Source organism: Vulpes vulpes, chromosome 13, assembly GCF_048418805.1.
Source record: "Vulpes vulpes isolate BD-2025 chromosome 13, VulVul3, whole genome shotgun sequence".
In the NCBI taxonomy this organism is placed as follows: Eukaryota; Metazoa; Chordata; class Mammalia; order Carnivora; family Canidae; genus Vulpes; species Vulpes vulpes.
Genome location: NC_132792.1, coordinates 42894587 through 42916610, shown reverse-complemented (window position 1 = coordinate 42916610; position 22024 = coordinate 42894587). Strand labels below are relative to the sequence as shown.

General features: G+C 42.4%; 1 protein-coding gene across 2 annotated transcripts in view; it reads left to right on the top strand.

The window, feature by feature from the left end:
* Positions 1 to 13054: 13054 nt before the first annotated feature.
* Positions 13055 to 22024, top strand: part of LRRC69 (leucine rich repeat containing 69) — a 91313-nt gene continuing 82343 nt past the window's right edge. For both annotated transcript variants that reach the window (XM_026014921.1, XM_026014916.1), the window contains exon 1: positions 13055 to 13237. In XM_026014921.1, the coding sequence (XP_025870706.1) occupies positions 13055 to 13237 (183 nt within the window). The remainder of the gene's footprint in view (positions 13238 to 22024) is intronic.

The window sequence follows — 22024 nt, the reverse complement described above, 5'->3', positions numbered from 1 at the left end:
CATGCATGAACTAGCTGAAGAAGCAGATCTCTTTAGTTTCTGGGAATTTAATTGGGGATTTCATAATGTTTTTACCTTTTATTGAACAAATGAGTGGTTTTCTTCCTTTCCATATGTTTTCACATATTGATTCTTCTTTCCTGTCTTACATCTTGTTTAAAATCCTTTTCCATCTTGCAGAAAAAATATAACTGAAAGGATTTTTATTTATTTATTTCTTTTTTTTAGAGCAAGTTGTAAGAAGTATCCTTTCTTGTTCAGCATTGTTCCCTCGTACGTGAAGGTGTTTGAGCTGCCATTCAGAGTTGAGCACTTCATCCAACTAGCTTCACCTAGCTTATTATCCTGGGCTCGGCATAATCAGCACCAACCTGTCTGTACTCCCGTCCTCCCGGGCTGGGTGCCCCAGTTCATATGTGTTGATTCATAGTAACTGCACACCAGTAACTGGTTATATGTATTTAGTTTACTGCTATTACTTCCCTCTAGTCTCTAAGTGCTTAGAAACAAGAACTTTTTGATTATTAATAAAATACCTAGTACATTGCCTGGCCTCTATAGTAAGTGCTTCATAAATGTTAACAGTCATGAAAATTGAGACGATAGGATATGACACTGAGGAGTTGTCATTAGACTAATGGACCATTAGGACTAGGGAGAGGTATTGACTTAGCACTGTGCTTGCTCACAGAAAGGCTGCTTTCTAATTTACCTAACCCCTGGATGAATTTTTCAGTCTTTTGGTCGGTATAAGGGAGGAACAGAACCCAAGAGAGCTTTCTTTTTTATTCTGATTTGTTAATTTATCTTCATGTATCAATTAGGACAATCGATTTTAACGAATGTACGGAGTATAAAGGTCCTTTGTGATAAGCGTATAAACCAAGGAAATACTATAAACTGTTAACATACTGACTAGGAAGTTCATAGTTGTCTTATTTCAGTATAATTAGGATGACTAGCACACCGTACTGAAGCAAATCACTGCCATTCTGCTGAAATCAATTCTCTGAACAGGGATGACTTAGTCTTTCTCCTGAGTTTTCTTATTATGTTACCCTTATTTTGACAAAAGGAAAATTCTGTTTACTATTTATAATCTTAACCAGTACGGTATCAACACGAGGCCTAAATGAGAACCCAATGCATGAGTTTACTGAGCAAAAATAATTACCCAGTTTTAAAAAGTAAATTGCTGTTTTTGAATCAGACATTCCCCCCCCCCCCCCCCCCGCCCTGAAATCAGAGAGGCGTTCTGCACTTACATCAGAGTTTCTGAGCAATGACACCACAGACATGTTGAGCTAGATAATTTATTGTGAGGGCTGTGCTGTGCATCATGATATATTTAGGAGCATTGCTGGCCTCTACCACTAAATGCCAATAGAACTTTCCATCCAGAGATGTGAGGAAGAAAAATTTCCAGATTTTTAAAATGTCTTCCTGGGGACAAAACTCTACGCCAGTTGAGAACCACTTACTAAATCTTAGGTTTTACTGCTAATGAGATTGGAATGTTCTTTTTTTTTTTTTTTTTTTTTTTTTAATATTTTATTTATTTCTTTGAAGCAGAGCGAGCACAAGCAGGGGGAGCTGCAGAGGGAGAGGGAGAAGCAGGCATCCGGCTGGGCAGGGAGCCCGATGCAGGACTCCGTCTCAGGACCCTGAGATCATGACCTGAGCCTAAGGCAGATGATTACCAACTGAGCCACCCAGGTGCCCAAGATTGGAAAGGTCTAAGGAAAACCATAAAGAATAAAAATTGGGCACATTAGGAAGAGTTCTTTTGTATCTTTGGCAGCTGCCTAATGCTAGATAGACTACATGAACCCCCTTTGAAAAGCTCAGTGGACCTTAACTTTTGCTCTATTTTCATATTGTATCCTCACCCACTGAGATGTGTGTGTTTCACTTCTGAGACCACTGGTGATAGCAGTGAGGATACACTAGTCAGGCTGTGGTAACAAGTCAAAAGTTGGGGTTCCAACAAGGAGTGTTTCTTATGCTACATTTTGCCAGTTGGCTGGGAGCTATGCTCCATGTCTGTGTACTCTGGGACCCAAGCTGTCACTGTCTTAAACTTTTCCAGGAGACAGTATTCTAGAGTCTCACTCCAACAAATTCTGTGGTTCAGAAGAAACACTTGTTTCCATTCGCTGGCTTGAATTTGTCATATGGCCTCACCCAAGCAGGAAAGTACCCAGAGGTACAGCCCTGCCACGCATGTGTCCTTAAGGCAGACAGCTGGAATATTTGGGGAACATCATTAAGGATTTTCACATGTACTGGAAATTTTCACATGTACTGGAATTTGGGATCAGACCTAGATTGAAATCTTGACTAAGTTATTAAACTTGTGCATTTATTTACCCTTCCAGAGCTCCAGTTTGCTTGTTATGAAATAGGAATAACAACATTTACTTAGTAGGGGAATAACAGCAAATATGGAAGTTTAGATAATGAACCTAACATTTCAGCAAATGCTCTATAGTTTATGATAAATATGAAAATAATGGTTATTTTGCTGTGTTTTTTGGTTTTTTTTTGGGGGGGGGGGTTGTTTTGTTTTTGCCCCAAAGTCACCTGGATGGGATGCAGACATCTGATAGAAAGGCTAGTGATTTGTTTTGGAAAAGTGGGGTCGTCAGGGTGGTTCACAAAGCAGAGCCTGAGATGCTGGAATGAGGGGGTATTTCACTGCTGCCCTTGGTATTCAGCTCAGAGGGATTTTCTGTAGCTTGTAGGCTACATTATGAGACTAAGGAAGCATCAGATAGTAAGGTAAAAATTCTTAGAGTATTTGCTTTGCTTCCTATCCATTACCTCAAAGTTTGACATTTATATTCTGTTTGGAATTGAGCTATCAAGATTCTTCATCAGAATAGAATTTTCAGGTTTTGTTACGATATTCTTTAACAAGTTTTTAGGTTTTTTGGATATTATTGGTGAATGAATGTGATTTAAGAAAACACCTTTGCTAAGCTTCACAAGGAATACCCACAACAGTCTGGATTTAATGTCACCACTCCACTGAAACTGCTTCCAAAAGCAGGTACCAGTTGCTCACTTGGCTGTTCTTGTATCTTCCTGGAACTCTCAGCCGCATTTAACAGTGTAGCCCACTCGCTCCTTGAAATTGTCTTGCCATTTGCAACACAATTCTGTTGGTTCCTCCTCTTTAGGCTCTGTTCTGGCTACACCACTTCCCTCCACCTTCTTTCAGGATGTTATCCTTGTTCCTCTTTTCCCCTTGCTGCACCAGAGCTTCTAAACCGGGAGGCCGAGCGCCATGGAGACAGGTATTTTGTTTGAAAGGGATTCAAAGAGAATTCAAAAGTGAATTAGTCGGTAGGATTTAAGAACTGGGGGATTTCACTTAATCCATGTTTCTGCTTCTCGGAGAAATCAGAACTGTCAACACTGGGCCAGGATTTCCCCGTGGCAGCGCTCAGCAAGGGCTGAGCAGTGGATGCGGCCCTTAGCCAGCACACGCACCTGGCTCGCCCCCCGCCTTCCCCAGCTGGCCTGGGAAAGTACAGTTTGTATCTCAGTCAGGGATGCCTCGTTCTCAAGCCAAAATCTTGTTTGGCTTGAGAATCCTCCTCATCATCATACGGTCCCCTCTTAGGTTCACCTTTTTGTTCTTTGATAGACTTTGTCAATGTTCCCTTACGGCGCTTGGTTTTATCTCGCTGTTCTCTTTCCTAATACTTTCATTTCTACTTTTAGTTTTAATAGGTCATTTTCTTCTGTTTTCTATGTATTTAATTTGTGGTAGAAACTTCCAAAATAAATGTATTGTGTGTGTGTGTGTGTGTGTGTGTGTGTGTGTGTGTATGTTTAAGTAGAATCTGAGAAGTTCATCTAACCTAGTGGTGATCAAATCCTGCTCTGTAGGGGGATACCATTTGCAAAATAAAGTTTTGTATAACATGATGGATTTTTCATAAGGCAAATTCACTTAATGTCAAGAAATTTATCCTTTTTTCTTTTTACCAGAGGGCTTTAAAATGTCCACTGATGAAATTATGGTGGTAGTAGAGGGAAGTGAATTCTTTAGAATGTTTTCACTTGGCAAAATTAAGAGTTGATAACTTAATTTCTTACAAATTGCCTCCTGTGTAAAAGTCATACTTTTACAAAAAAAAAAAAAAAGTCATATACTGTGGACCACAGGTATATTTCTAACCTCAGAGCCAACATAAGAATTATTTGTACAGCACTGCTGACAAATCTTCACCCAGTTCCCTATTAGGACTCCTTTAATGAGAGTGCATTCAGATACCTAAGTAATCAGGTGAAGTGGTGATGGATAAAGGATAGTGTAGTGCAGGTCACAGCAGAGAGACAGGTCCTTGACACAGCAGGCATATATTAGCACCTTAGCCCCCAAAATGGTATGTGCACAACTGAGATTTAACAAAAGATGGGGATCTTTAAAATATTGTACCAGAGCATCTGGGTGACTTCGTGGCTGGGCATCTGGGATTGCCACAATGCCAGTAAATGGCAAGGCTGACCTCAGAAGGCAGGCCTTTGAGAATCCAAAATCCCTTATATTTTTATTTATCTTTTTAAAAAGATTTCTTTAGTTATTCTAGGGCGGGGAGGGAGGAGGAGGGATAGAGTCTTAAGCGGACTGTGCTGAGCACGGAGCCTGACGCAGGGCTCGACCTCACCACCCCGAGATCATGACCTGAGTCATGAATTGGACACTTAACGACTGAGCCACCCAGACCTCCTGAGAATCCAAAATCTTCTAAAAGAAAGCTTCCATTTCCATATTTAAAAAAGAAAATGAGCCAAGAGAAAGCCAATGTTCCCCCCCCACACCCGCTTTTTTAAATCACAGGACAGAGAATTGCTACAATAGGTTTCTAGTACATGAAGCATCTGCTCATGTTTGAAAACTTTTACCCCAAGTCTCAGACCATGTTTTAATGACAAAATAAGCTTGCCAAACCGAATCGAGTAAGTGTGTTCGTTTCTGCCGTAACCTGTGTTTATGAACTTCTGTTTTTAATGCATTTCCGTAGCTTTCAAAATCTTTCATTTGTCACAGGGGCCCCTGTCCTAGGAATTAGCCAGGTTCTTTTGTATTATAGACGTTAATAAATGTTGGTAGATGTGTTGTAGATGTTAGTTAACGCGTTAGTAAAATTCCTGATTGTTTGAAACTCCTTGAGATTCTAGGATGCTATGTATTTTAGCATTCCTACAACACTGTATACTTCCAAAGTAATTTATAATCATCAGTTAGATATTTCCCACACAATCTCAGTGGAATAGATTGGTATTCTTGTTATTTTACTGATGAGAAGACAGATAAAGCCAGTTTGACGGACTTGAAGTTTACATAAGTCACTTGCTCCGTCTAGATGAACATTCAACTTAAGGTTCCTAGCTTTGTGCGGAGTTCACAGGATGATGCTCACTCAAAAAAAACTGGTGATTTTTCAATTCTTTTCTGCAAATAGATTGATTTCTGGTTGCTGGGAAAGCTCTGGATGCCAACATTCCGTGAGGCCAACCCTTATGGCAGAACTCAGCAGCCCTTGCAGCTGGGTGTTTATCGGGAGCACATTTAAGACGCAAGTGAAAAAACCCTCAAGTCTGAAATAGTAAACCCCATCCCCTTTTCTACATTTCTCTTCCTAGGTTTTTAAGGTCTTCATAAACTGGTTTGTGCCATAGCCTCACCCTTTGTATCAAATGTTACCCACTCTCGTTTCCCCACTTCACACCCTAAATTGTGGTTCCCATCTAATCTAATGCACCTGCAAGATCAGGTTCTAGTGGCAATCTTACCCGCATTATGCCCTGTCATTTCTTCTCTAGCCCTTGTTCCTCTCACCTAGGATAGTACAAATATGCCGTAATTGCGTCCCTGCCCACAGAACTAGTCCCTTTACTCCCCCTCCCTTCATTCTACCAAAGCAAACTGCCAGAGATGCAAATCTGAGCACATCTTCTAACCTAAACTTTCCAGTGGCTTCCCAGTCCTGGAGGATGAAGTCCTCTCCGTAACATGGCATTTAAGGGAGGTCCTTTCCGACTGGTCCTGTGTACCTCGCCAGCATCACTTCCCATCACTCCTTTCTTTAGGCTTATGCACTAGAATGATTTATGTTCCCCAGGGTCCCATGTATTTCGTGCCTGTGAACATTTTTCTCACACCCCTTTTATTTAAATGTATTTCCCCACACCCCCTCACATTTATTACATCAGCTGCTTAATTTTTTTTAGCCTGTTATGACTAGACTCAGCAGTCAACAGCAGGAAATCTTCCTTGAACCAACAAGGTGCCTCAGTGCTGTGATGGTGCTCAGCATGTAATACTGAGCATGTTATTACTGTGATACTCATTTTGCCACATTTACACATATCCCCTCATTTTGTACACCTTCAACTTACACGTTATATGTCAGCTGCATCTCAGTAAAACTGGAAAACAATACTGGATGAACGAATGGCTGACTTACATTTATAATTTCCATCTAGACTCTACACCCCTTGAAGACAGTGACTGCTACTCATATTAGTATGTGAGGCGTCTTGGACAGGGCCTGACAAATAGTCACGCGACATTTTAAACTATGTCTTTTCTCCTATATTTGCGTGAACATTAATTTATGGTACTAGTAAGCTTCATATAAAGTACTCTTTCAGACAACCCTTTAGCTTAAGATTCCTCTTAATTTAATGAACATTTACCGAATTCCTGCTCTGTGACAAGCATGGTGGTCGAGATTGCACTTCAAACATAAAGCAAGGGAGAAATACGACGAGAACAGTAATACAAAGGATTAAGTGCTAAATCAGAGTTTGTATAAAATCCTTTTGAAAGAAATGTGGAAGCAGTTCTGCTTGGAAAGAGGAGTAGATATGTGTGAAGGGTGACGGTGTGGTGCATTTGTACTGGATCAATTTAAACTTAAGACTGTGTCTCAGAATCCCCTTCCGTGTCTACTTTCCAAGTCCTGGCCATAAGAGAGATTTTGCACAAAATTTGGAAGGCGCGGATCAAGCAGAAGCTTGGACAGTTCGCGTGAGGGCATCGAGTGTCACTAGGGTGTGTACTGTTGACGATCTGCTGGCTCACTTCACTGGTGTAAATTAACCGTGGGGCCTGCAGCCTCCCCCTCTGCTAGATCTTCTCCTTGGGGGTCTCCAAATCCTGGGGCAAGCACCACACCAGACACGTCAGCAACAGCCCTATATTGATGGCTTAATCGGCTCCCACCATTACCTAAGGCCAAAGTCTCCATGATCCTTGTTGGTCTCAACTGATACAGAATTTTCTGCTATAGTGAAATACCTAAGCCAGGTAATGGGTTTTGGGACTGGGACTCAGAAGGATCAGAAGGGTTAAGTCAGAAGGGTCTTCTTTGGGACGCCTGGGTGGCTCAGTGGTTGAGCATCTGCCTCAGGCCCAGGGCATGATCCTGGGATCCGAGATTGAGTCTCACATCAGGCTCCCTGCATGGAGCCTGCTTCTCCCTCTGCCTGTGTCTCTGCCTCTCTCTCTCTCTCTCTCTCTCTCATGAATAAATAAATAAAATCTCAAAAAAAAAAAAGACGCTTTTTAAAAAAGACTATTTTAGAGAGAGAAAGTGTATGTTAGCAGAGTGGAGGTTGGGAGGGATGGGCAGAGAGGGAGAAGCATCTGAAGCAGACTCCACCCTAGAGCCCAGCTCGAGGCTCGATACCAGGACCCCGAGAACACGAGCTGAGCCAAAATCTGACTTAGCCACTCAGGCACCCCTCAAAGGGTCTATGAAGAGACTTGATGTCACCCCCGGAGGCTGCTGGCAAGAATTTTTTTTTTTTTTAAATTTTTTATTTATTTATGATAGTCACAGAGAGAGAGAGAGAGGCAGAGACACAGGCGGAGGGAGAAGCAGGCTCCATGCACCGGGAGCCTGATGTGGGATTCGATCCCGGGTCTCCAGGATCGCGCCCTGGGCCAAAGGCAGGCGCCAAACCGCTGCGCCACCCAGGGATCCCCTGCTGGCAAGAATTTAAAGGAATATGAATAAAATATTATTGGAAATGTTAGGTTATTGGAAGAAAGGTGACTCGTTACATAGGAGCAGAAAGTTTAACAATGATGCCAGCAGCATTAACACAGAAAATAAGTCTATCTCATTAGCTCGATGATGTCTAGGCAAAATGTTAAAGGTACTATCTAGATTCTTCTAGTTGCCTATGGTAAAAGAGCAGAAAGGCAAGCAAGAAGAATGTAAATGAGCCACAAATTTGGGGGTTTGAAAAATATATATTTTTTTTATTCCCAGCCTCTCCAGACAGTAAATGATGCTAAAATTAAATGAGTTCCAGAAAGAGCACAGATCAGGGAACTGTTAGGAAAATGAAGTCGAAAGATGAAGCCAAGGGCATGACTGTAAACCCTTTGTTGAGACCTCGGGAAGATTAAAGATGCTTTCTAGTCAACAGATGAGAGAGCGAGCTGCTCAAGTTCTTAAGGCTATTGTCCCACAGTAGTTTCACGTGGAAACCCAAAACAGAGAACAGTTCTTGCAAAGACATGCTGGGTGAGGCTTTTGTCTGATAGAGCGTATTATAAACTCAAGACAAGCTTACAAAGTTTTTAAAGGGGCTATTATCAGTTTGGATCAAATGTGACAGGATAACTTAAAAAAAAAATTTATTTGAGAGAGAAAACACAAGCAGAGGAAGGGGCAAGGGAGAGGGAAAGAATCCTCAAGCGGACTCCCTGCTAAGGTGAGGTCCATCCCAGGACCCTGAGATCACGACCTGAGCCAAAATCAAGAGTTGGACACTTAACTGAGCCACCCGGGTGCCCCCAAATGTGACTATGAAATGAAAAGATGGGGGCACCTGGGTGGATCAGTTGGCTAAGTGTCTCCCTTTGGCCCATGTCATGATCCCGGGGTCCTTGTTTTGAGCCCTTCAGACTCCCTGCTCAGTGGGGAGTCTGCTTCTCCCTCTACCACCATTCGCGTGCTCTCTTGCTCTCTCAAATAAATAAAATCTTAAAAAAAAAAAAAAAAAAAAACGATGAACCCTCATATACTGCTGGTAGGAATGTAAACTGATGCAGCCACTTTGGGAAACAGTCTGCTAGTTCCTCATGAGTACCCCATGGTGTGGCAATTCCTCTCCTAGGTAGATAATCCAGAAAATTTTACACAAATGTCCACAGCATCATTCGTAACAGCCAAAAAGCAGACACAACCCTGAGTGTCCATCAACTGATAAATGGATAGAAAAGGTAGTAGGGTGACACGATAGAGTATCTTTAGATAAAGAGGAATGAAGTAGTGGTACGTGCTGTAACACGGATGAACCTTGGAGACACTGAGCGAAAGACGGTCACAAAAGAGCACGTGTTGTACGATCCCATCTATATAAACGCCCCAAACAGGCAAATCTATAGAGATAGGAGATCAGTGGCTGCCTAGGGCTGGAGTAGATGGGGAGGACTGGAGGGTGATAGCTAAAGGACACAGGGTGGGGAGCCTGGGTGGCTCAGTCAGTTAAGCATCTGCCTTCAGCTCAGGTCGTGATCTGAAGGTCACAATCTCAGGGTCAAGTCCCGCATCAGGCTCCCTGCTCGGTGGGGAGTCTGCTTCTCTCTTTCCCTCTGCCCTCTCCCTACCTGCTTGTGCTCTCTCTCTCTCTCTCAAATAAATAAAATCTTAAAAAAAAAAAAAAAAGGATACAAGGCTTCTTTTTGGGTGATGAGAATTCTAAAATCGATTGTGGTGATGGCTGCACAACTTGGCAAGTATATTTAAACCACTGCCTTGCACACTTTAAATGGGTGAATTGTGTGGTACGTGAATTATAAATCAAAGTTGTTACCAAGAAAGTGAAAAATGAAAAGTGGTCTTTGGACCCTTGAACTTCTATGGACAAGCACGCTGAGAAAATTTAGCCAACATGGGCTACATTTTATGAAAAAAGAAAGATAATTCAAGAGCCCAGAGAGGGGCCCAGGCAGTAGGACTGAACATTAATGAAGGATTTGACAACATGTACTCAGTTGGGTTCCAGAACTGCTACAAACTCGGGTTTCCTTGTGGCTCCAATTTTTCCCTTTTTTGAGGGGCACTGTCTACTGCCTGTCTGTTTCACCTCACCCATTGTTACCTTCTGGGTATGTGAGGACAAGATAACACATCTCTTCAGTTCTTAAGTCTTCAGATCAACATGAACTGTCCTTGAAATGGACTCAAGGAACTGCCTTTAAGGAGCGGCATCCACCTTTGTATGTGATTTAGATGACAAGATTTACAATGTGATGCTCCAAACAGATGAAATTTGGGGGAAGGAGGTTCTTGGGAGAAAGTCTCTTCTGTCGTGTGTGTTGAAGGAATATAAATAACTCATGGCCAGGGGGTGGACTGTGGTGACTTTTAAGACATGTCCACTTACCATCAAGAGGTGGGGTCTAGTTCATCTTCCTTTGAATATGGGCTCTTCTCAGTGATTTGCTTCTGATGAACAGGACGAGGTAGAGGTGATGCCACCTGATACGGAGCTAGGTCTTGAAGTCCTATGGCTTCCATTTCACTTGCTCTCTTGGGCTGCTCACCCTTCGAACTAAGCCACCATATTGGGAGGAAGCTCAAGCCACCTTGGGTAGATTGGGTGTAGATGTTTTCCAGCTGACCGCCCAGAACCTACAACCAGATAGGTGAGTGAGATGCCTTCTTCAGATGATTTCCGCCTCAGCCTTTCAGCCATCCCAGCTGTCACCGAGAGTAACACTGACAAGCTTTCTCCACTGAGCCCCACCCAAATTGTAGATCTGTGGATAAAATAAATGTTTTAAGCCAGGTTTTACAGTGGTTTGCTACCCAGCAATCAATCACTGGAACAAAGGACTGACAGCATGTTGGAAGTAAGAGAAGAGGAGGAATCAAGAATGTTTACCAGATATTCTAGGTTAAGCAAATTAATATAAAGCAGTAGCAGCTTGCCCCGCGGGGCCTGTCGACCTGTTCACAGCAGCAATAAGTTACCAGTGTTTGCATAGTGTCCGCTGGGGTACTGGCTGCACACAGCTACTTCAGAGGAGATGAGTGTCCATGAGATTTCCTTTTTAAAGCCTATGATCAATTTGTCTGATAGTAACAACATGATTATTCTCCAGAAGCCACAACAGTATCAAAGGAAAGAAGCTAGAAGATAGGTTTGGAAGAGCTAAGACAAAGCACAGCGATGAAGTGGCAGAAAAATGATTTTATTTTAGCAACTGGAAGTCACTATTAATCAGCACCTCTTATTTTGCTATTATGATACTGATGTAATGATTATTCTTTAGGACTCTTACAACCAAAATCAATATATAAAGGGTAAGTATACAAATATAAATATATACATATATCGCAAATGCCTCTGAGCCTCAAACTGATGCCTATGAGTTCTAATAATAATCAAATACCACTGGTTTCAGCTCCTCCCACTTCCTGTTATTTTTATTTTTGTCCTAATCTTTTATTTGAATAAAAAGAATAATATAATGAACCCATACACACCCATTACTAAGCATCAATAAGTTTGATGTTTCTCCACTCACTTTCCCCCTGTTATTTTAAAGAAAATTCAAGACATCCGTCATTTCGCCTGAAAATTTCAGGTGCATTTCTAGATGGTAAGTGCATTTTTAAAAATACTACCAGCACACCATTATCACACATAACAGAATTAGCAATTCCTATCATCTAATACCCTGTCCATGATCACATTTCCCCAATTGACTCCACAGTATTCTTATTCAAATCAGGATCCAAACAAGGTCCCCATATTGCATATGGCTGTAATTTCTCTTGTCTCATTTATTTCATAACCATTTCTCCTCCTTTTTATTAATGCCATTGATTTGTTGGTTGAACCTTATGCCATTTGCTCTGCAGAATTTCTTACATTCTGGATTTGGTTCACTGCTTCCCTGATATGAGTTTAGCTTGTTCCCTAGTACTCATATTTTCTATAAATGGCAGTTAGATCTGGATACATGATTAGGTTCAGATTCAATTTTTAGGCAAGAATATTTCATAAGTAGGTGCTGTGTACTTCTTTCTGCATCATAACACGAAACTTGTAACATGTGGCTGTCTCAATTTTAATGATGCTAAAACTGAATAAGGGTTTAAGTTATTAGCCTGACTTCTTGCTTATAAAGTTCTCATCAACCTCTTACCTGATGCTCTTAGCATCCAGTTATGATTTTTGTGAGGTCGGTTATTTCATCAGGATTTACAAAAATGGTGATTTTTCTAAATTTATTTTTCCTTCCTCATTTATTAGCTTTAATTTTTCTTTTGACTAGAAACTTCATTAACTCTTAAGTTACACTAAAACGCACTTGTACTAGAAAAGAGAATGCTTCATTTTTTTCTTTATCAATTTGCCGACTCAGTGATCTAGCAATCCCTTTGTAATCAATGAGTTTCCTTTATTTTAAAATACCATTATGAACTCTCAGATTTTAATGTATTTTCACATGTCTCGCTTTACTCTTTCTGATCCTCGGATTTCCCATTTTAGACCAATGGGAGCCCCTAGCAGTTGGTTTTTGTGTCCTTTTGATGTGTGATCTCATGAGTCTGAAAACTTGCATGTCCCTGGCATAAGATACCCTAGGCTCATCTTGTACATTTCCCGCTCCAAACCTGGAATCAGCTATTTTCTCTCGGGATCTTTTTCAGAGGAAACTATCTGATGCCTCCTGTCTTCAACATGGTAGATCTCGGAATGTTTTGGTTTCCATGGCACACCCATTCTGTATTTAGAGGTTCTTTTTTTTTTTTTTTTTTTTTTTTTATGATAGTCACAGAGAGAGAGAGAGAGAGAGAGGCAGAGACACAGGCAGAGGGAGAAGCAGGCTCCATGCACCGGGAGCCTGACGTGGGATTCGATCCCGGGTCTCCAGGATCACGCCCTGGGCCAAAGGCAGGCGCCAAACTGCTGTCCCACCCAGGGATCCCTGTATTTAGAGGTTCTAAAGGTGCACAATAAGGAACTTAATCCCTAATGGTTACCTTCCCCTTCTTCCAAGCCCATGACTGAAAGATTGTTAGTAAGAGCACTGAAGGGTGGTAAAGACACCAAGATCGTTACCTTAAATGGGAAGGAGATAACAAAGATGCCCTCAGCATTAAGTAAGCTGCCTGGCCTGAAGACTCTAGATCTCCAGAATAACCAAATCCGCAAGGTGTGCCCGGAGATAAGCACCTTGACCCAGGTGAGGAACAGCATATCTTTTTGGATTGAGGTTGGAAAATAAGGAAGAGAGAAAAGAGGTGAGAGAAAAATAAAGCTTTGATCTCTGGGGCCTTAGCTCCCGGGAGACTTACTGTGGAGTGTTGTTGGAGAGGCATCAAAAAGCTTTCTCCCGTAGGGGATTATTACATATGGTAGGGAAGAAGATGTTTCAGCTTATTCGTGTGCACAGCTGGAATCGGAGGATTAGGTCTCTGCCACACTCATCTATCTGGAGGCTGTCATCTGGAAAAGGGTTGAGAGCCTGGATCTGCTTGTCTACCTTGGGGGCTCCATCTGGAAGTGGGATTGAGGGTCCCGGAGATGCTGTTCGCCCTGGAGACTATCCTGAAGCTTCTGCATACGGAATGAAGAAACCTTCTTGGATGTAGCAAGGGGGTTCCTTTTCAATTTCCTAGGGCGGGCTGAACTTTGAAATGGGAGTGCTGGCAGGGGACGGGAAGGAGGACACATTCATTTCTTCTGAAGCAGTCTTTAAAAGAAGGTTAGTATTTTAAATAGAGAATACCCTTCTTAAAGAGCAACAGTTGACACGAATGAATCCCAGATGCCCCGTTAAACGTTTCTGCCCAACAACGCGAAACCTCAGCTGCCAAAGATCTTGAGGTTGGGAGAAGGCAAGGGGTATTAGTTTTGCAGTTTTCTTTGTATTCACTTCTAAACTGTCACCGAGCACTGAAAGAACCTATAACAGTAAAGTCACTGGAGTTCATTAGTTTTGAATTCAGAGTTATCAAAAACAAAAACAAAACAAAAAACAAACAAACACACACACACACACACACACAAAACCCAAACTCTATCTTCTTACCTTCACCTACCTCATTTCCTTTCAGAGTCATAAAATTATTTGAACTTGTAACCTGTGGCCACATCTTTTCAAAAAACAGAGTAATACAAACTCCTCCCTTTAATGGTCACTTTCAAAAGTGCACATATGGTTACAGGACAAAGATTTGGACTTTTCTAATAGGACAGAGGAGTTTCTGTGCAAAAGAATCTAGGGTTTGACTGAGCCATGAGTTAATTTTCTCCTACTCGATTTTTGTTTCCCATTAAAGTAATCCAGTGCATTGTTTTAAGAGAATCGCGTACTGCAGAAGGCTTATAATAGAAAGCTGCTATCTTCTGTTCCACTCTCCCTCACCCCAAAACCTGATCTCCATATACAAACATTTCTCACTCATCTTTTTTTCCTTCATTTGTCCATTTTAGATATCACTCTCCTTCATTCTTCCAAACACCATTGGTATACTTCGTTTCTCCATCGTTTAGACTTGCTACACCTTCGTTTCTTCTCTTCCCAACGGCAGTCTCTTTTTACTCTGTATGATGACTGCGTCAGCATCTCTAATCCACCTTCAGCTCTCCCTCCCTCCTCCTCACCAGAAATTTTAAACATGTTACTTTTATAAGATGTCACCACTTAGGCCGCACCCCGTTAAAACCGTGGTTAAATATTTTGTCTCTTGGAGAATTCTGAAATGTGTCTCATTAATTAAATAACCTTCATGCAGAGTTGATTAATGTCTCATGATTACATTTTCTTCTTCATGTACCGTTTCTGTTGCCTTGGAGTTTCCATTCACCTTTCTTTCATTCTGCATCTTTTGCCTTTGTCGTGGCTTCCTTTTATTTCAAACTTGATTATCTTACATGTTCTATCAAATGTGCTTTTCTGTGGAGTGACTTCTCCCCCAGGGTCCCCGTCCCCCTGCCCCGGTCTAAGCTGATTAGCATGTAGGTTTGCTGGATACTGAGGTGAGGGCATCACTTTGTGGTTTCCCTGAGTTGGACCCATTGTTTCCTCTGGCCCATATTTTCCACTTTCTTAGTTGCCTTTCTTATTTTGTAAGAGTAAGCTTCCAGGTGCCATCCTCCTCCAGGTATGTGGTGGTTCAAAATTTTTTTTTTTTTTAACTCTTACATGGCTCAAAGTTTTATGTATTCTTTCATGTTTGGTCAATAGCTGTTTAGTAAAAAACATTAAAGACTGTAAAATACATTTCCTCAGGGAAAAAAGCCTGAGTCTGATTATCCTTACTGTGTCATCTTCTCATATCTCCCCCAGTCCTTTCCTCCTTATCCTTTTATTTATGAAAGTCCTTAAATTTTGACATCTGTTTGCTCACAACTTCCTAAAATAGGGAGCTGGCTAAGCTCAGCCCTTACTTTTTTTAAAAAAATAATTTATTTATTTGAGAGAGAGAGAGAACAAGCTGTGAGAAGGGCAGAGGGAAAGAGAGAGGCAGGCTCCCCACTGAGCAGGGAGCCCGACATGGGGCTCGATCCCAGGACCCCAAGATCATGACCTGGGCTGGAGGGCTTCAGGCTTCACTGTCTGAGCCACTCAGGCGCCCCTCAGCCCTTCCTTTCAAAGAAGAATTCAACTGATTTAGAAAGTAGGCTTCCTGTGGTCTACCTTTAAAGCGCTTTGCAAGTCAGATTCAGGCAAATGCCATTATTGTTCAGCTGTTCATGAACTAGCAATTTTTTTTTTCATGTAGCGTCTCCCCAGTTGTGGAATTTTGAAAAAAAAGTCAATCTCCACTTTATAATGGAAGTTCTAGAAGCAGCTTGAATAAAATGTGCTGGAAACCTTCCAAAGATATAGATTGTTCATACTGCACATCATTCCCATAGTTTCTAGCAGAGCGGACAGGTGATAGTTTCAGAAAAAAAGAGGTAAGAGGGGCTGCTCGCCCTGGAGGAGCATTTGGGAGACCTGGATATCTTTTTTTTAAAATTATTTATTTATGATAGTCACACACAGAGAGAGAGAGGGAGGGAGGGGCAGAGACAGAAGCAGAGGGAGAAGCAGGCTCCATGCACCGGAGCCCGACGTGGGATTCGATCCCGGATCTCAGGATTGTGCCCTGGGCCAAAGGCAGGCGCCAAACCGCTGCGCCGCCCAGGGATCCCAAGACCTGGATATCTTAACTGGTTCAGCCACTTACCAGCTAAATTAAAGATGCTTGATCCCCCTGGGTCTCAATTTCTGCCTTCATTTACTCAATCCGTATGTAAGTAGTGAGCACCATCTGTGTCTCAGGCACTAGGAACTGGTGATTCAGCAGCAGATGAAAATCCCGGCCTTCGTGGAGCTTCCATTCCAGCCAGTAGAGCTGTAAGAAACAATCAAGCAGAACAAGCAGGACACAAGGCAGTGGTCAGTGCTAGGGAGAGGACAGCAGAGAAGGCAGGTAGGACACGTGGCATTCCAGCTGACACGTGGAGGACTGATGGAAGCCAGAAAGTGTCCTCATGATCTTTACAACCTGGTGATAGGTCTGTCATAGTTCTAAGGTCATCATTCTTATTCTGATCATTTTCTAATAAAACCCGATTGTTTTTTTTTTTTTTCCAAAAGTTAGTTTGAACTCTTTCTTGTATTCCTTCAAATCCTATCTTTTTATTACAAAGTATTGAAAGTATCCCCCTACCGGGCAGCCCAAGTAACTCAGTGGTTTAGCGTTGCATTCTGCCCAGGGCGTGATCCTGGAGACCCAGGATCAAGTCCCACCTCGGGCTCCCTGCATGGAGCCTGCTTCTCCCTCTCTCTGTGTCTGCATTTCTCTCTCTGTGCATGTCCCTCATGAATAAATAAATAAAATCTTAAAAAAAAAAAAGAAAGTATCCCCCTACTACATTTTGCAGGGGGGTGGGGGGGCCCATACCACCCCCCCCCCCCATCTTTTGGTGTTTACCTTTTGGACTAGACTTTTTTTTAAAATTATTTTTATTTTTATTTTTAAAAAAGATTTATTTATTTATGATAGACATAGAGAGAGAGACAGAGAGGCAGAGACACAGGCAGAGGGAGAAGCAGGCTCCATGCCGGGAGCCCGACATGAGACTCAATCCAGGGACTCCAGGATCACACCCTGGGCTGAAGGCAGGTGCCAAACTGCTGAGCCACCCAGGCAACCCCCCTAGACTTTTTTTTTAAATCATCGTAGGAAGTCCGGTTTGCCCCAATATTCTGATATTTGGTCATATTTTCTACAAAATATTAAAATAATCTCGATATTTTTCAAGTTGCTAAAGCAAAAATGATACTTTTAAATTTCAGCACTCGTATAATGGTATCAAATAGAATAACAACATCAATCATTTCTTGAGAGCCAGGCACAATGCTGGCAATTGTGTTCATTTTCAAGGAAGTTACTACCCTCACGTTGTTAATAAAATGCCCGTATGGTTCAGTAAGAGGTTAGGTCACTTGTCAAGGTCCCTCAACCAGTGAATACATCTATAACATGAAGTCTCTTTCGAGGTTGCTTTCAGCTCTGTTTCATTATTTATATACTTAGCGTAAAATTTGTCAGGGTGGGGTGTTCAATTTGTAGTTCTAAAAAGAAAAACTGGGGGATCCCTGGGTGGCTCAGCGGTTTAGCGCCTGCCTTCAGCCCAGGGCCTGATCCTGGAGTCCTGGGATCAAGTCCCATGTCAGGCTCCCTGCATGGAGCTGCTTCTCTCTCTGCCTGTCTCTCTCTCTCTCTCTCTCTGTCTCTCATGAATGAATGAATAAAATCTTAAAAGAAAATAAAAGAAAAAGAGAAACTGGGTTGCCTAAAGATAGTAGGTTTGATTGCCACATGGATTGACCCTACTTGACCATTTGTTTACATATGAGTTTGGTCTTCTTGGGTCTGTGCTGGTCCCAAGGATGCAGATGTGGAAAACACGGACGCCGTCTTCTTGTTTGAGGATGAAGCTAAATGTTGACAGAGGGGAAGCCCAATGCCCGGCACAGAGGAACTTTTCAAAGTTACAGCTGCTCTTAGGATCACTCTTACCGTTGTGGTGTAAGTGGCAACTGGGGCAAAACGGGAGGAGGTTCTTTAGAAAATACGAGATCCTTCCTCTTCTTTCTTTGCTTATTTGACTAGTGAAACTTGGGGACATTTCAATCCCTTCTGATGACATGGGAAAGAATGAGTTGATGGCCGGTCGTTCGGGTGGGAAGTGCTGGGATGGCAGCAGCGCTAGAGAAGCTCTTCCTCTGAGGCCTGAGGCGGGGTCGTGGCCCCGGTGCGGGGCACCTGGTGAACCACAGCACGCGGCCTTGGGCGGTGGGGGGAAGCCCTTTGCAGGGTCCCGCTTAACCGGCCTCCCCAGGATAGCCGGCATCTGTACCGGTGCGGGCCGGGCGTAGGGGCCCCTCCGAGGCTCGTAGGCCCGGCTGCCCGGAGCCAAGTAGGTGTCCCGGAGCCTTTCCTGGGACCATCAGCAGTGGACAGCAAATAAGGCCGAGCCTGAGCAGAGCCAGGTAGTCTGGGAGTTTGTTGCTGTGTTTCTCCTCTCTGCTTTTCCTGCTTTACCGTCCTCTTCGGTGACCCCTACCTGGTCCACGGCCTTCTCCCTCGGCCCCTCCGCTGCTCCCTTGCTTCCTCCCACCCAGCCTCTCCTCCTGTTCAGCAGTTAGGCGAGCCTGGGTGGCTGACGCACTGCTGGGTGTTGGCCAAGTGGGAGAGGACAACCGTCTCCACGTGTCCCCAGTCTCGGACTTAGTGGGGAAAGGCGGTCCAATATACACCGAGATGGGAAATAACATTTCTGAAAAGCGCCACGAGGGAGAACTGTACTGGGCCGGGAGCATCTCTAGTCAGAGACGTAGGAGAAGGCGGCCCTGAGAGCGCAGGGAGCGGGCATCTGTGGGGTGAGCTAGGCTGGCCTGCCCTCTCCCTCCTCGGGTGTCCGAGGCGACACTAGGGAACTGATGTCCCCTGTGCTGGTTGTCAGCATTTTCCTGCCCTTACCACGGGAAATCTCTTTTCCCCCATCAAGTAGGTAAAGCCTTTGTTTTCCGACCTGGCCCTTCTGTCAAGCAGGGATTTACTATCCTGCTTCACTCTATCCTGTCCAGGTACAGAGGTACTAGGCAGTTCCTTCTTTCCAAGCTCCTTCCTTCTTCCTTTGCCTCTGCTGCTCCCCCCCAGCCTGTGGTAAGCTTCCTGCACCCTCCTGCACCCTTTCTGGAACTTCAGCTTTCCGACTAGCTGGCAGTCAGGTGTCTGGAGGACCCTCAAGCCTCTTCTCTCACTTGCCGGCTGGGTGATGTGAAACGACTCTGCTCATCTCTCTATGCCCCACTTGCCTCGTCTCTAAAACATGCTTCGTTACTCCTGGCACCTAAAGTTGTGTCAACGTTACCTTGTACAGGACGCCTCACCATACTGCTTACTCGGAAGATTTTAGTCCTTACCCTCACGTAAGCATCCAAATGCTTCACTCTTCCAAACACTTCAGGTCTTACATTTTAACTGAATTTCAGTTCTGTGTTGTAATTCCTCCTTCCTGATAATGTGAAACTCTTGTCTCTGTTTCTTCTGTTTTCTTCCTTAAGAAGTTTCTGACAGAAAAATAAATAAATAAATAAATAAAAATAAAAAAAAAGAAGCTTCTGACAGTATGCTAACAGGTAACACTTTGTTAATGATTTTACTATGAATGATGATCAGAAAATCCATCTTACGCTGGATGAGTAGGACTTGCCAATTCCACGACACTGGGTTTAACTTTGGGCTCCAAGGGCACAGGGCTTAGTTGCAGAGGTCTTCAGTGATTAGATGCCAGGCTGGACCCTGGAACCTTTGCCTGTCTTTCCAGTGAAATTACAATTGTTTTGCTAAATCTGATTATATACTAAGAAGTTGCTGCAACTTCTAGTAATTAAAACTATTAAATAATAGTTTTGAAATTTGCAAAATTATTCAAATAAACAGAATCTTGCAGGAAGAGCTGGACTTAGAAGAAGCTTTTGGCAACTGTATTAAACTGTAGTTTTAGGGGCACTTGGGTGGCTACGTGTCTGAGCATCTGCCTTTGGCTCAGGTCATGATCCCGGGGTCATAGGATCAAGTCCCACACCGGGATCCCCACAGGGAGCCTGCTTCTTCTCCCTCTGCCTATGTCTCTGCCTCTCCCGGCGTGTCTCTCATGAATAAATCGATCAAATCTTTTTTTAAAAAATCCTATAGTTTTAAAGATGCCACAGATTCCTTAGAGAAATTTTAAAAAGGCAGTGCTAAGAATTAGCAGTGAGCTATAATGCTACCCTCTCCCAGATATACCTTGGTCATACACATGCTATTAAAAAATATAAAAATCCCATTAAAAAATTCCATTAATCTTCTCTCATAGATTTGATTCAATTATTTTTATTAAATAGTTTACAGAACCTGACATTGTACTGTGCATTACTTAGGTATAGTGAATGGAAATATTCATTATCCTTAAATAATTTAAGGATTAATGGTCACATACTAGCTAAAACATATACATATCTATTATAGGCAAATGATCTAAAAGCTCATTTCCAAATGGTATCATCAAGCATGTTCAAAAGACAACCAGATAAAATGGACATTTGAACTCATTTTTTTAAAAGATGTATGTATTTATCTTTAGAGGGGATAAGGGGCAGAGGAAGAGGGAGAGAGAGTCTTAAGCAGACTGCCTTGAGCGTGAGTGACCCAGGGCTCGATCTCATGACCCTGCGATCATGACTGAGCAGAAGCCAAGAGTCAGGGGCTTAACCAACTGTGCCACCCAGTCACCCCTGAACTCAGTTTGTTTGTTTTTTACACTTTTAAAAATGTTTTTATCCAAGTTAGTCATAGATATCATTTTAAAAATCAAATAAGCAATCGAAAGACAAAATAAATAGCACAGAGTTTTCAAGTGTAATTAACAGCTACAAACACAGCATAATTAAGTGTTAGGTTTAATTATGTTGCCTGGTGCAAGTTCTAGGCATACATATGATAGCAGGCACTACACTGAATTAAGCATAGGGGTTACTCAGAATGAGCAGAGAGTTAGAATAAGGAAAGCATGCAGACCCTTAGAAGGAAGTAAATCAAGCCAGGAAGATTGGAGCTGACTGCGTTCAACAGATACTCAATTAAAGAAAAAAAAAAAAAGACATGGAGCCATAATGAGTATTCCTCAGTGTGAACCATTAGCTTACAGAAATGATCTAACCATTAGCTTGCAGCATTCAACTATCGTTTATTGAGCAACTATTATGTTCCAGACCCTGTTCTTTGAATGTTAGATGAATCACAACATAATAGTAGAGGTAAATCAATCACTAAAATATGAAGCAGAATAATTGGTCATAGAAAGCACACAGTGCCATACAACTACAAAAGGAAGGTGGCTTCCTGGAGAAGGACGTATATACCGAATGGGAGCAGGAAATATAGAAACCTATTATAATAACTGAAGAACTAAGGTAAAGTAACAGTTTAATGGAAACAGAATCCTGAAACACATTATCACTAGAAACAATAAAAAAAAATTTTCCCACCAAAATTAACGAGTTAGCAGAAAGTCATGATTCTGTGGCCAATGTTTTTCTTTCTCTGAAAATGTCATTGAAAAATGGCTGTGAGAGAACAGAATGTTGGTTACTAGAGGCTGGGGGGTGGGGGAATTGGAGAAACTTTGTTTAAAGATACGAACTTAATTCAGTGTAGATAATACGTCATCCTACACAGCATAGTGATTAGAGTCAATAATAACTGTATTAAAAACTACAAAGTTGCTAAGAGACTAGATCCTAATTGTTCCTAGCACAAAGAGGAGATAATTATATGACCCGACACAGGTGCTAGCTAAAGCTATGGTGGCAATCAGGCTGCATTTTATGTATGTATCAGGTCAACATGCTGTACACTTTAAACTTACAAAATGTCATATGTCGGGACGCCTGGGTGGCTCAGCTGTTGAGCGTCTGCCT